Raw genomic sequence first — 15,648 nt, 5'->3', positions numbered from 1 at the left:
TTTTGTTTCCTGCAGAATGTTTATCCTGTTTAAATCAATACTCTCTTTAAAATATAGTGCTATACCTCCACCAATTTGATCTATCCTATCATTTTGATATAATTTCTACTCTGGTATCACAGTGTCTGATTGGTTATCCTCCTTTCAGCAGGTCTCTGAGATGCCAATTATATCTACCTCTTCATTCATTACTATACACTCTAACTTCCTCATCTTATTTTTTAGGCTTCTAGCATTTGTACACAGACATTTTAAAGTATGTTCTTTGTTTGTATTATCAGTGGTCAGGGTAATTTGGAATCTGTCTGCTCTGTCTGCTTTTTACTTAAAGGCACCTGGACCACTGTAATATTTATTGCAACCTCTCTACTATGATGCTCTAAATTCCCTGTTTTGTTAGTATCCTTCAAACATACACCATTCCAAATCATGCGCTTCTGAGTGACTGTCGGCTTTCCCCCATCATCAAGCTGGAAGGCTGTGCTATCTCCTTTTTAAAGGTTAGTGGCAGCAGCCTGGGCCTTGGTTAAGATGGAGCCTATCCTTTTGGAAAAGACCCCCTATTCCCGAAAATGATGACCAGTTCCTAACAAACCTAAAACCCTCTTTCCTGAGTCATTGTCTGATCCATGCATTGAAAGTCTGGAGCTGTACTTGCTTTTGGGGTCTTGCACATGGAATGGGGAACATTTCTGAGAATGCTATCCTGGTGGTTCTGGATTTCAACTTTCTACCTAAAATTTTAAATTTGGCTTCTGGAACCTCCTTCCTGCATTTTCATATGTCATTGGTACCAACATGTACCAAGATAGCTGGCTCTTCCCCAGCACTATCTGAAATCCTATCTATCCTCATGTCCACCAGCCACCCAGCTATCTACATTCCTAATAATTGAATCACCAACTCCAATGGCCATCCTAATCCTTCCTTCCTGGGCATGTATACCTTTAAACATGTCCTTGGTGCTAGAGGATACTACATCACCTTAAGGGTGGGTCCTAGCTACAGGATTGCTTCCTGCCTCACCTAGATGATGCTCTCCTTTTAGGTGACATTTCTCTTCCAATGCAGCACAGGGTCTGCCAGATTGGAGGTCTCTTCTATATACCTCTCTGTCTCCCTTAGCTCCTCTAGGTCTACCGCCTTAGCTTCCAGAGTTCAAACTCGTTCTCTGAGGGCTAGGAGCTCTTTGCACCTAGTGCAAAGAGCTCCTTCACCAAGTGGGAGATAATTATACATGTGACACTCAGTGCGAAAGACTGGATAGCCTCCATCTCACTGCTGCATCTTAATTTTGTTGATTTGTCATTGAGATAAAATTTCTAAGGGAGTAGGGATGTAAAGTACTTTTAGTCTATTGATTTATTTTATATTTGTCTGTCAGTGACCCTCAACACATTTAATCTACTTATAACTACTTACTTACCCACCTTATTGACTCTTGTTTTGAATTAAATTCCTTCTATATCAAATCAGTAAATTTATAGTAAGGAGTTTTGAGGTGTGTGTGTTCCAGTCCTCTTCTGCTGCAAGGTGTGTGGGGCCTTTGGAAGCTGGGGCTGTGGAGACTGAAGCTGGATAGCTCATGGTGACCTCTGGTCCTCTCCCAGAGGCTGCTGAGTAAGGTATACAGATGAGTCTTCCAGTCCTAGGTAAGTCAGAGCTCCCAAAAGAACTCTCTCCCGAGGTTATTGTTTGACTTAGCTTTTAATAGTCTGGAAAGTGACCCTGGAAATAATGCAGACAATCCTGGATATTAACCTTAATGCTTACCCCATGAATTTCTTTTCTTTTCTGCACAACCATGGTGTAACCATGTACATTGTTTGGGTCAGGCACATAGTCACCTCTGATTTATGCAGGAGCTTGCATCTATATATATCAGTGCACCATATAATATAGAAATACATGCATGATACTGGGGCCCTCCTGTCATGCTTGTTTCCATAAAGATTATCTGCTGTACTCTACTTCTCTTTTTCTCTACTGCAGAAGTGATAGAGGCTATAAACAAAAAATGTGGTTGTTCACCCCCATTTAGAAATCCACAAATGCCAGCAGAAGAAAGGTATAATAGGTCTTACAAACATACCAGATCTGTCATTGAGTGAACCTTTGGTATTTTGAAGACTTGCTTCAGATGTCTGGATAAGGCAGGAGGAGTTTTACTATATAGCCCAGACAAGGTCTGTGAAATCTTTCTGGCCCGCTGTATTCTCCACAACATAGTAACCCAATAAGGGATACCTGTTCCAGAGGAGGAGAATGGAGAACTTTTACTTTCTGATGCAGACTCAGAACCTGATGTACCAGAATCTAAGACAAAGCTTAATTGAGGAACATTTCTAGTTAACTTTTTACTCAATATTCACAGTTTAAGGCTATATAAAAGGAATACAGACACGAATGGTGGTCTCACCCCTGCTAGTCCACATGTGGTTCTTATTTTATTAAAGCTGTTTAAGCACCAGCAGGCTGTAAGTGTAGACAAAAAAAATCCTAGGCTGATTTCCATCCCAGGCTGGCAACCTCTGGGAAGCAGGTAGAAATATAACCAGCTAACGTTTGAACATGGATAGGTATCTATTGTGGATTGGCAGCTAGTTAAAAGATAGAAACAGGGAGTAGTATTAATTGGTCAATATTCTCAATGGAGAAAGGTGAATAATGGAGTAACTCAAGGATCTATTCTGGGACCACTGCTTTTTAACATATTTATAAATGATCTGGAAATGGGAATAACGAGTAAGATGATCAAATTTGCACATGACACAAAGTTAAATCACAAGAAGACCTTGAAAGACCTGGATACTGGGCAAGCAAATGGCAGATGACATTTAATGTGGACAAGTGCAAAGTGATGTACTTAGGGAAGAGCAATCTAAATTATAGCTACACAATGCAAGGTTCCACATTAGAAGTCACCACTCAGGAAAAGGATCTAGGCATTACTATGGATAATATTTTGAAGTCCTCTGCTCATTGTGTGATGGCAGCCAAGAAAGTTACAAGGAACTGCGGCAGGATTTGAATGCTGTTTTCCCTGGTTTGCAGCCCACTGCTTTAATCACTAGTCTACTTCTCCACAGCTTGCATATTGTGTGCAATTCTTGTCACCGCATTTCTAAAAAGATATAGCAGAATTAGAAAATGTACAGAGAAGAATGACCAAAATGATAAAAGGAATGGAACGATTCCCCTGTGAGGAAAGACTAAAGAGGTTAGAGCTCTTCAGCTTGGAGAAGAGATGGCTAAGGGGAGATATTATAGAAATCTATGAAATAATGAGTGGAATGAAACTGGTGAATGCAAATTGGTTGTTTACTCTTTCAAAAAGTACAAAGACAAAGGGACATGCAATGAAGTTATTAAGTGAGACATTTAAAACAAATAGGAAAAAAACATTTTTTTCACTCATCGCATAATTAAGCTCTGGAATTCATTGGCAGAGGATATGGTGAAATAGTGTAGCTGGGGCTTAAAAAAGGTTTGGATAAGTTCCTGAAGAATAGTCCATAAATCATTATTAGGGTGGACTTGGGGAAATCCACTGCTTGGATAAGCAGCATGGAATTTATTTACCTTTTGGGATCTTGCCAGGTACTTGTGAACTGGATTGGCCACTGCTGGAAAAAGGATACTAGGCTTGATGAACCTTTGGTTTGACCTAGTATGGCAAATCTTATGTTCTTATGAGTATGTGATGTATTTGTGGTGTGTGTGTATGTGTGATAGTATTTGTATGTTTCTTTTCCTATACATTTTTGTGTACATATTTTTGTATCTGTGTTTTCTTTGTAGGTATCATATTTGTGTTTGTATATTTTTCAGTGTGTTCTACTTGTGTGTATCTTACTATGTTTCAGTATGCGCATAGTATCTGTGAAATTGTCTCTATTTCTTTGTGTGTTGCATGCATATTTATTTATTTATTTGATTTATATTCTGCTTTACACACTTTTTCAGTGCTTCAAAATCAATTACATTCAGGTACTGTAGGTATTTCCCTATCCATATTTCTCTATATGTACAGCTATGATAGACAGATTTCTTTAAAGGGAGTTGAATTAGTGAATTCATCCAGTGACACATGCAGGGAGTGTGGGAAACTGAAAGTTAGAATGAGAAGCACTCAAGAAGAATTGGAATGGCAGTAATTTTATCTGGTACTTTGGAAGGGGAAATGCTATAGGAATGGTTTTCAGTTTCAGATTTCCTTGCATTCATAGATCCATTGTTGCTGTTTCATCAAAATAAAAACTGTAAAGCATCCCCAATCTAAAGATAGGAGGGAGTCATCTGGCAGCATTTGTGCTTGGACTGGTACTCTGACTGTGTATATGTACTGGGAGTATTCTCTGACGACATGAGTGTGTGCTCCATGTCTTTCTATGGTGTGTCTGCAAGGAATATTTCTTTGGTGATGGAGTATGTGTATGGTAGGAATATTTTATTGTCACCGTGCTGGGAGTATTTCTTTAATGGTATGTGTGTGCATCAGAAGTATTTCTCTCGCAATGAGTATATGCCAGGAGTATTTCTCTTGGGTGTTTGAATGCGAGAAGTATTTCTCGAGCAGTGTGTGTGTGTGTGTATGTACGCTGGAACTATTTCTTCGATGGCGTGTGTGTGTGTGTGTGTGAATGCGTTGGGAATATTCTTCTGTTGGTGGTGTGTGTATGTGTGTGCTGGGGGTATTTTTTGATGGTGTGTAGAGGAGTAGGAGGGTATTTCTCTGGCAGCATGTTTGCTGCTGCAAGTTTCCTATATCCCTCCTGTTTGCTGATTTTCTGTACTCCATCTTGCTACCATGGCAACGGGAGGCCACAGTCTACAGAAATAGCTGTGGCCAGCTTCCTGTCTTTCTTCAGCTCTAAAGTTTCCGAAGCGGGGGATGTGTGCATCCCTGCCTTCTTCCAGACTCTGGGGCGGGGAGTGACAGCTGCAGGCTGAGCCCTGGCTGTCAGAGAGGGGCTTGGGGATGTGCACAGGGCACTGCTGAGTCTCTTTCTCTCTCCCTCTCAGCACCGCAGGTCCAGGCACCGGTGGAGCCTTATGGCTGAAGTTTGCTTACAGCAGGAGGCCATCGTGAGCACGGAATCTGCACTATGCCTCTTTTCCGAGACCCCTCCAAGCCCTCGGCACTGGAATTTTATGCCGAGGTGCTGCAGAGCGTGAACCGCGGCAAGAGCTTACAGCGATGGCACACAGTGAAAGAGTAGGTCAATGTAATAGTTTATTTATTATTATTTATTTATTATTCTTGCTGTGCAAGAACCGATCTGTACAGAAGGAACAGTGTAGGGTTTCCACCTCACCTCAGGTCAGCCAAACAAGCTGATCCAGTTCTGGTTTTGCCCCCTTGCATGCATGGACTTGTACTTCTGATGTTCTCAGGGAAATCCACAGAAAAATCAAATCTATAAGTCCATGCATGCAAGGGAGCAAAACCAAGACTACTTCAGCCTGTTCAGCTGACCCAGGGTGAGATGGTGACCCTAGCAGGGTGCAGAGCTAGTGGAAGAGAAGTTTTGATGTACTCATGTCAATCTGTGCTCTACTATCAAGGACTACTTGGAATCTAACTCTTTTTTTCTCTCTCTCTGCAGGACCAAGGACCTGAAAAACAACCTGGGCTTATTTCGAAGGCGAAATGAATCTCCGGGAGGCAATGCTGCCGGCTGGTTGGAGAGAGGGGCAAAGTCAGTAAAGTGAGTGCTAGCTCTGGGGATGTATGTTGAGCAAGACTGTAAGTACAGCAGGTTTCAGAGAAGGGATGCACAGAAAGCTTAGCACTCCTATTGGATATGCTTGACATTAATTGTTCTGATTCTTGTTACAGCTGATATTAATTCTTTATTTTTTTTTAATATTTATTTATTCTCTACCAACTACTGATCGCTCAAAGTGATGTACCACATATAAATAAAATAGAGCATAAATTTCATATTTAAAAACCATAAATATGAATAGAATCTCCTAATAATAGTTGCAAAGTAGAAGAATGGGCTACAAGAGCCTGGCACGCACTACTGTGGTTCAGAGATACTCCCTGGTGATGATATATTTAATCCTCATCACAGTGTACTTATACTATTTGTGGGAATATTCATGAGATCTTTTTCCAGCAGAATTAGTGTAGGTCTGAAAATCCTCCAATGTGAAAACTGTCTGATGCTTATAGGCATTACTTAAGATACAATCTCTGAGCTATATGCTCTCCATACTGTCTTTTTCAGCTCTGAAGGTTTTCTTATCTCACTTCTTCCTGATTGTAATTAAGCGAAATCAGTGTAGCAGGCATAAGCCAAGAGCCCCAAAGGTTCTGAAGACAGAAGAATAACTGCACTGTATTTAATATATGGCCAGCGGATTTACACAGAACCTATAGTTTGGGAGTCAGTACCATAAATCTGCAGATCTATCCATTTCCTCTCTGTGATGTACAGTGCTGTAAAGCAATTAGTAGATCTGAAGGGTAATTAATGATTACTGTTTATCTGGGTAACTACTTCTTTATTAGACTGCAAGTTTCAGTGCTCTGTATGAGCTAATGCACCTGGCATCCACAGGATGTTGAGAAGGGTTTTGCAGGAGAATGGCAGGAATCAAAGAGTACAGGAACTGTTCCCAGCTGCAGCCTGGTCACCCTGCTGCTAGGTAACCCAACATCACTTGCTGTCAGCATCTGCATGAGACCAGATATTCAGCAGTGCCACATCTGCTTATGTTTAGCTGAGGCAGGACAGGCAAGCAGGATCTAGCTAGTGCAAAGCCTGTAACTGCTCATGTCCTCTGACTGGGTCAGCAGACAGGAGAAACAGCTTACTAATCTCCCCTCTTCCTTTCTCCATAGGCCACTTCCTGAGGAAGCCCTTAAGTGGGGAGAGTCCTTTGAGAAGCTGCTCATACACAAATGTAAGTTTTGTTTTCCTTTTTCTCTTTTTTCTATGGTGTGTGTGTGTGTGTATCTGTGAGTGCAGGAATTCCATATGTGTTTATTTATGTGCAACTACAGAATTTAATTACAGCTGGACTCCTTCCATATCTATGTGTTTATGGAGTATGTATACAGCATCAGATAATACTTTGAATCCCCTCTCTATGAGACCAGTCCGTATGCAAAACTGCAAAATCAGATAACAGCTGGAATCCAAGTATGCGTGTGCTATTGACTGGAATCCCTCTTTGTGTCTGTGCAGGATAAGATAATCCTTGTAATTCAGCTGTTTATGACTGTGAAATTAGTACTGATGCTGTGATAAAACAGCATTGATTTGCCCTTGAGTTGTCAGGATTCCTTTTCTCTTAACATACTGACACCTTCCTCAAGCACACACTTTTACACTTATTGACTCAGCATATTCAGGCTGTTTGCCATTTTACACACTGCTTCATGATCAGAGAGAACAGTCTTAACCTCATGGTGATGTGGACATGGCTAACTGTTTCCCACTTACCTGATTTTGCAGACTGCTGAAATACTTTAAACTCTGGAAACTTGCTTTCTGTCTCATACAAACTCTGCCTCTCTGGGCTATGCAGACCTGCTCCCAGCAGCCTGCAAACTCTCCTAGCCATCTGCAGTGGGGATATGCAGCACCTGCCTGTCTGCTAGAGGATTGCAACTCTGGGTTTGCAAATGGACTTATTTAGCTATCATTGTCCAGGAATATTTGTTGGTTGTGATGGCTTTTATTGGCTGAACAAAAGAGATGCTGTAATGTATAAGCTTTTGAGATCTCACAGGCCACATTTTCAGGTGTTATCATAATATAACATCTATTTTGATATGAGGTGGGTGGCAGCTTATAGACTAACTCAGGGGTCGGGAACCCATGGCTCGCGAGCCAGATATGGCTCTTTTGAGGGCTGCATCTGGCTCGCAGACAAGTGTCGCCATACTTCGCGGTTCCCCGCTGACCCAGCTGCTCCCCGGTCCTCCGCCGCCCGGGCTTAAAATGCTGTCAGCCCGGGCGGAACGCGGCAGGACAGCTGGAGTCAGCGGCACCGGCGTGCTCTCTTCTCTCCCCCCCCCCCCCGCGGCCCGGAAGAGGAAGTGGAGAGCATCGGGTGCCTGCGCGGGAAGAAGAGACCACACTAGCGTGGTCTCTTCTTCCGCGCAGGCACCTGATGCTCACCACTTCCTCTTCCGGGCCGCGGGGGGGAGGAGGAGAGAGCACGCCGACTGGAGTCATCCGGGTGCCTGCGCGGGAGTCATCGGGTGTCAGCCGGGTGCCAGCGCTGGAGTCATTGGGTGCCTGCGCGGGTCTTCCCGCGCAGGCACCCGATGCTCTCCACTTCCTCTTCCGGGCCGCGGAAAGAAGAGAGCACACCGGTGCTCTCTTCTTCCCGCGGCCCGGAAGAGGAAGTGGAGAGCATCGGGTGCCTGCGCGGGAAGACCCGCGCAGGCACGCTAGTGTCCGACGGGAAGAAGACTGCAGCGCGGCTCGGAGGAAATGAAAATCTTCAACCGCGGCCGATGGGACTCCGCCTTCGCCTCCGCGAGGGCTGAAAATGAAGGAGGTTAGCGTTGGGAGGTGGCTGCTGCTGCCGCGAGTTCCCGGGGGGGGGGAAGGGGGAGAGAGAGAGTGAATGAATGAGCGAGCAAGCATGTGTGTTTGAGATCCTGTGTGTGTGAGTGAGAGATTGCATGTATGTGAATGATTGAGAGCCTGTATATGTGAAAGAGAGTATGTCTGTGATTGAGATCCTGCCTGTGAGAGAGAGAGCATGAATGTAAGTTTACCATTGGGAACCTGTTTGTGTAAGTTTGTGATTGAAAATCTGTTTGTGTGAAAGAGTATGTGTGTATGATTGAGATCCTTTGTGTGTGAGAGAGATCATGTGTATGTATGATTGAGAACCTGTGTGTATAAGTAAGAGAGAGATCATGTGTGTCTGTGTGTGATTTGAGAGCTGATTTAGGTGATGGAGCATGTGAGTATGTGATTGAGAGCCTGTGTGTAAATGAGAGAAAGAGAGAGCATGAATGTAAGTTTACCATTGGGAACCTGTATGTGTAAGTTTGTAATTGAAAACCTGTTTGTTTGAAAGAGTATGTGTGTATGATTGAGATCCTTTGTGTGTGAGAGAGATCATGTGTATGTATGATTAAGAGCCTGTGTGTATAAGTAAGAGAGAGATCATGTGTGTCTGTGTGATTGAGAGCTGGTTTAGGTGATGGAGCATGTGAGTATGTGATTGAGAGCCTGTGTTTAAATGAGAGAGAGAGACCATGTGTGTCTGTGTGATTGAGAGCTGATTTAGGTGAGGGAGCATGTGAGTATGTGATTGAGAGCCTGTGTTTAAATGAGAGAGAGAGACCATGTGTGTATGTGTGTGATTGAGAGCTGATTTAGGTGAGGGAGCATGTGAGTATGTGATTGAGAGCCTGTGTGTAAATGAGAGAAAGAGAGGACATGTTTGTAAGCATGTGAATGAGAGTCTGTGTGTGAGAGAAAAAGACAGCATGTATTTATGTGATTGAAAGCCTGTGTGTGTGTAAGCGTGAAAAGATAGACAGCATGTGTGTAAATGTGTAATTAAGAGCCTATATAAGTGAGAGAGAAAAAACATTTGTATATGTGAGTGACTGAGAGCATGTGTGTATAGGTGTGTCATTGAGAGCCAGTGTGAGAGAGAGCGCTGGTATGTGACTGAGAGAGGAGAAAGTTCCAAGCAAACCACCCCACCTCCTGCTAATTCAGAACAATCTCAGGACACCTGGATATCAAACGTTCCCAGGTATGCAGAGCAAAAAAATTTTTGTATCCTTATTATTTTTCATTACTGAATCTTTGTGTCTGCTATTTTGAAATATTTTGTTGGTATCTGGAAATGTTTTATATGAGTTTTTAATTATTGGATATTCCACTCATCAGCTGTTTCGAAATATGTTCTTTTTGTTAGTACAGTTTTACTGCTGATGATTTTATATTTCTTGATTTGTTTTATAAGGATGTGTGATGTTTCTTTTTTCCTTTGTTACACTGCATACAGAGACTCTGGCTTGTTGCAGTTTCCAATTCAGTTTTTCCTGCATGCTTCTTGTTATGCGTTTTGGTCTCTTTATTCTATGTTAGGTGAGGGACAGCACGTGATTCAGGTGAGGTTTTCTGCTGGCGTGTAGTTTCTGTGTAGGACTCTATAGCAGCCTGACTTGGTCCGTTTTCCTAATAGGAGATGTATTGGTGTCTTAAGGCCTGGTGTAATATTTTCAGAGACTTATTGTACTTTAAAAGTGTGATCTTACATAAAATGCACACATTTACTTGTATTTAGTTTTAAACATATTGTATGGCTCTCATGGAATTACATTTTAAAATATGTGGCGTTTATGGCTCTCTCAGCCAAAAAGGTTCCTGACCCCTGGACTAACTAATATATTGAAGCATGAGTGAAGTAAAGAGGTGGGTAAAGTATGTGGGGATAGGGATGGGGTGGGGAAGATACAGAACAAAGAGGAGGCTTTGAATAGGCAGACAAGGTGTGGAAACAAAGTGATAATAGCATTATAATCCAGACTACTGACAACTGAGATACCTATGAAAAGACAGAATGATCTAAGAACTGTTAAATTCATATCTCTATTCAGAGACCTAGGGTGATGGTGTTAATTTTTTTGATGAGTTCCAATGCTGGAGTGTTGCTTTGAAGTTCCTTTTCAGGAGTATGGCAACTTTAAGGTCAGGTAGAGAATATTCTGGAAGGTTGAAATGTTCACCTACTGGTTTCTGAATGATGCCATTTCTAATGTCAGATTTATGTCCATTTATTCTTTTCTTAGGGATTGGCCTGTTTTTCCTATGTAGACAGAAGAGAGACATTCGGGCCGATACAGTAAAAGTCGCGCACTCGCCCGCTATCCTGTGCACACGATTTAGCATGCAAATGAGTACAGGAGCGGCGGCTGTCAGCGAGTTTGACAGCCGACGCTCAATTTTGCCGGCATCGGTTGTCAAACCCGCTGATAGCCACGGGTTCAGAAAACGGATGCCGGCATAATTGAGCATCCATCTTCCGACCTGCGGGTCGCGGGCTGATTTTACATTTTCTTTTTGTTTTTTTTTATTTTTAGGGCCTCCAACTTAATATCGCTATGATATTAAGTTGGAGGGTGTACAGAAAAGCAGTTTTTTCTGTACACTTCCCCGGCACCAGCAGAAATTAACGCCAGCCTTTGGGCAGGCGTTAATTTTTGAAAGTAAAATGTGAGTTTTCGCTGCACATTTTGCTTTCTGGATCATACGGGAATAACTAATAGCGCCCACAACATGCATTTGCATGTTGCGGGCGCTATTAGTTTCGGGGGGGGGGTTGGACGCGCGTTTTCAACACGCTAGTACCTCTTACTGAATAAGGGGTAAAGCTATCGGCCTGATTGTTGGCAGGAGATGGCATATATTACATTGGAAGAAGAGCATGTAGCCAGACACTCCTACTGTGACAGTTTTGATACTAGAAACAATGGGGTGTCTAGGGTTCCCTGGTTTGTATATTTTGGGTAATAGGTAGAAAGTACCTGGCTGAGGCTCCTGGAGTTTGTCCATGTAAGTCTGTTTGCATATTCCAGTGGGGAATCCCTTCAGGAGTTTGTGTTGTTCATTCTGGTATTCTCCAGTGGAGTCTGAGGACAGGGGCTTGTAAAATGTTGTGTTGGAGAATTGTCTTCTTACTTCTTGTGTATAGTCCATGACAACCACAACTTCTCCTTTGTCAGGTTCCTTGATAATGATGTATGATTTGTTTCAGAAATTATGGATGGATTTCTGTTCTATGTGGCTAAGGTGTGATTTTGTTTATTAATTATCTCAGATTGGGCATGACCTTGTAAGCATTCTATGTAAAAATCCAGTCCAGTGTTATGCCCATCTGAGGGTGTCATGTTCTGGGTGGGTGGAAATGATGTGTCAACATATTCTTCCATGTGTCAGTTTGCTGGTTGGTATGGAAGTATTCTTTGAGTGGTAGACAGCAGAAGTAGGATTCCACCCCTATGCCCATATACTTTACCCACTTCTATACTTTACTTTATGCATCTGACAAAGTGGACTCTGTCCTCGAAAGCTCATGCCTCAATAAATTTATTAGTCTATAAGATGCCGCCTGCCTCTTGTCATGTTTGCTACACCAGACTAACATGGCTATCTCTCTGAATATCTGAACATCTTTTTTATTAATCAAAGAAAAAGAATTACAATCTACTGAGATCCCACTGCAAATTCAGAAAACTGTATTCCAATGTGTGACTGCAAGAAGAAAACAGCTAGAAGCCCATATATATATGTGTGTATCTTCAGGATGAGTTCAGTATAAGTACTCTGCTGGGAGTGCACTGTATAGTGGAACTGGCTTTTAACTGGACTCTAAATTGGCATTCCTTTGTCTTGCAGGTGGCCTTGCTGTGTTTCATGCTTTTCTGCGTTCAGAGTTCAGTGAAGAGAATCTGGAGTTCTGGCTGGCTTGTGAAGATTACAAAAAAATGAAATTTCAGTCCAAGATGGTTTCAAAGGCCAAGAAGATCTTTGCTGAATACATTACCATCCAGTCATATAAAGAGGTAAGGAGAGTATTGTTTCCACAATGTTCTAATGTAGACTGTTTTTTTATTTTTTGGATTCTGCATTTTATAGAAGAGCCCCAGTCAGTGACAGCTGGCAGCAAGCCATGAAAGCAGTTCCTTCCAAGCTGTAGGAGACCTGGACTTTAACTGAATCTCTGAGATCTATGAGTGATGCTGATCTTAGATCATTTTCTTCCCAGTGACACGTATTCGAGCCCTTCTTCCCAATATCCTGGACTATGACTATGGCTGACCCAGATCTAAGCCCTTCTGGTACTGAATGTTCTACGTTTATAGATAACCCTAATCCAAGTCCTCTTTCTTCTCAATGCCTTACATCTATGTGAGCAACCTTTATCCAAGATATGACCCTCCCCACCCCCTGCCCCTGTGTTCTAGATGTAACCCTAAACAAAGCTCTACTTCTTTCCACAGGTGAATTTGGATTCGTACACTCGAGAACATACCAAAGACAATCTACAGAGCATAAACCGAAATTGTTTTGATCTTGCTCAGAAGAGAATTTATGGACTCATGGAAAAGGACTCTTACCCACGATTTCTCCGCTCAGAATTATACTTAGATTTAATTAACCAGAAGACGTATAGCCCAACCTTGTAAAAAACCTGGAGACTCTGGGGAGGACCAGATGTTATGATTCTGCACTTAGCTCCGCAGCGCAGGAGCCGTGGATTTTAATCTTCAGCACAGTATGGAGCTGCACCTATCGGGACCCTCTTGCGGCAGGGAGTGCCGCCTCGCACCCTCTTCAGCCTCGCAGCCCAGAGGCCGCGGTCCTCGGGCGCCCTTGCAGCATGGAACTGCTCCCCAGCCTGCCTCCTGCGGCAGAGAACAGTCTCTGATGTCGGGGCCTGCTTCTCGGCCCAGCCCTGCTTCTCCAGCATCAGCGGCAGCATGGCCGCTCTCCTTGGTTCTGACTTCCTCTTCCTGTTTCCTCCTAAGGCGCAGGCTGCTCCTCCTATATAGATTTAAAGGGCCAGCCTCCTGGCCCCACCTGGACTCCTCCCAGGGCGTCTCCTGATCTGCAGCCCAATATAAGGGCCCATCTTTCATTCCTTAGTTGCCTTTGCAAGGAGTTAGTTCCATTCCAGGACTTCTCGTCTTCACTCCTGCTGGTATTTCCTGTTCTTCGTGGGATCCCTCATCGTCTTCATGTTCCTGGTCTCTTCTGGACTATCCCTTGTCTTCCTGATGTCTCGTGGTCTTCCTGATGTTCCTTCCTGATGCCTCGTCTCCGCTTCTGCTTCCTGGACCCTTGGTTCCTCAAACCGGATTGATTTGTATTGTATACAGGAATTCCGGTATATAAAATAAAAAATAAATAAATAAATAAATAAATTATTACCTTCTCTGGCGTGTCACGTCGTGTCTCGTCACCTCATGGTATGGGCCTGCCTTCTCATTCGCAGCACTAGTCTCCGGAGGGTCATCTTTACTTGAAGCCAAGTCTCGTCTTGGTCCCATGTTTCATGCCTAAAGCCAAGCCTCGTCTTGGGTCCCTACCCTATGCTCGAAGCCAAGTCTCATCTTGGTCCCTTACCCTGGAAATCGTCTCGGCCCTCAGATGTTCTGGTGGCTGCTCTGTCCATGCCCAAGACTCTGACTGAACCTGTGCCATTCCAGCGTGGTCCATGACCAGCCATGGGCGGCTGTGTAGGGCGTGCCTTGATACAGGCTTCTACGGAATCTTCGCCAGGTTCCAGCTTCTACTTCCACGTATTTGTCTGGAGTCCGCTTTGCTCTCAAGCATGGTCCGTGACCAGCCCATTGGGTCTGCCCATGTAGGTGGGATGTGTAGGGCACGCTGTGTTGCAGCCTCAACCCAGTACTTGACTTTGTTCCTGAACCTTTATCCTGAGTCTTCGTGCTCAAGCTTCTCGTCTGAGTCTTCACATCCCAAGCTTCTCATCTGAATCTTCACGTCCCAAGTCTCCTGTCTGAGTCTTCATGTTCCAGAGCCTTCATCCGTCCTTGTCTCCTGTCCGGCCTGTTGCCATTGCCGTTCCCAGCGGCAGGTCCGAAAGGGCTTGGAGTAGTCGGAGGACCACTCAGAGACCAACCAAAGGTGGTTGGTCTCACTGAGGTATGCAGGTCGGCAGGGGCCTGGGCTTGGTCTCGATCCAGACACGGATCTGTCTCACCAGCCTCGGTGTTTCCCCGGAGCTCCTCTCTGGGTTCACTGAGGTCCAAGGGCACACATCTCCTATTCTCGCACAGCAGCTGCTCATGGCATCTCTTGCTACATCTGGCCAAAGCCTGTGTGCACATAACAGTTTGCGAAGGCCTCTCAAGGCCTCCCTTCACTTAACATCAGAAGATGTATGTTTACAAAAAAAATCGCCTGATGACCTCTTTCTGTTGTCTGTGGGAAGGGGGTTGAGCTTTTGCTAGCATTAAACTTTCAGGAAGGTCTGCCTCCGGACTGAATGAGCATGTGAGCAGGGACTGGCACAAGCAGAGCTCTGAAAGTGGAAGGGACTGGAGAACAGTCTGGTACTGTCATTGCATATTGTCCCTAAATCTTGCCATACGTCTGGTACAATGTTCTTTGAGAATTCATGTTCTGTTTGTCATGGAGGAAAAGGAGTTTCATTGCACCAGACTAGCCAGGGTACCTGGGTGTCAAGCCCCATTCCCCCTCCCCTGAGCGGTGGTGTGAGAGGTCCTCTTGCATGAACAAACAGAAGAGACACAAAATGAAAGAGGTGCTTTTGAGTGGGATGCCAGCAGTGCTGCTGCCCACCAGAGGCAGAAAAGAGTAAGGAATAGACCTCTGGCCTAGACTTTGCCCTCCCTTCCTGAGCACATGAGCTGCTGCTGCTTCATGGTGCGCTGGCCCCTCCCCTCACAACAGACTCCAATTTATTTATTATCACACTGTAGTTGGAGGCCTTTTTTCGTGTAACAGTAGATTATTGCACCTTTTTATTTTCTTAATTTAAAGTATGATCTTTCTACACACATGGGAGTAGATATTCAAAAGCCATTTAGACAGGATAACAATAGTTATCCATCTAAATGCCTCACCTGGTTATATTCAGCCCTTATCCTGCTAAACTCTA

General features: G+C 43.8%; 1 protein-coding gene across 1 annotated transcript; it reads left to right on the top strand.

Moving 5' to 3' along the window:
- Window positions 1-4,879: 4,879 nt before the first annotated feature.
- RGS3 (regulator of G protein signaling 3) lies at window positions 4,880-13,764 on the top strand. The gene is made up of 5 exons (XM_029613626.1): window positions 4,880-5,218; window positions 5,610-5,711; window positions 6,857-6,918; window positions 12,396-12,562; window positions 13,001-13,764. Exons 1-5 carry the CDS (start codon window positions 5,109-5,111, stop codon window positions 13,184-13,186), a joined length of 627 nt encoding a protein of 208 aa, XP_029469486.1. The 5' UTR covers window positions 4,880-5,108; the 3' UTR covers window positions 13,187-13,764.
- Window positions 13,765-15,648: the final 1,884 nt, after the last annotated feature.

This window comes from Rhinatrema bivittatum, chromosome 8 (genome assembly GCF_901001135.1).
Source record: "Rhinatrema bivittatum chromosome 8, aRhiBiv1.1, whole genome shotgun sequence".
In the NCBI taxonomy this organism is placed as follows: domain Eukaryota; kingdom Metazoa; phylum Chordata; class Amphibia; order Gymnophiona; family Rhinatrematidae; genus Rhinatrema; species Rhinatrema bivittatum.
Note: the sequence above shows the minus strand (reverse complement) of the source record. Positions and strands in the feature narration are given on the sequence as shown.

Coding starts and splice junctions, on each gene's coding strand:
- RGS3 (XM_029613626.1), top strand. CDS start 5,109: ATGCCTCTTTTCCGAGACCCCTCCAAGCCCTCGGCACTGGAATTTTAT. Junction 5,219..5,609: donor CGATGGCACACAGTGAAAGA/GTAGGTCAATGT, acceptor CTCTCTCTGCAG/GACCAAGGACCTGAAAAACA. Junction 12,563..13,000: donor CCATCCAGTCATATAAAGAG/GTAAGGAGAGTA, acceptor TTCTTTCCACAG/GTGAATTTGGATTCGTACAC.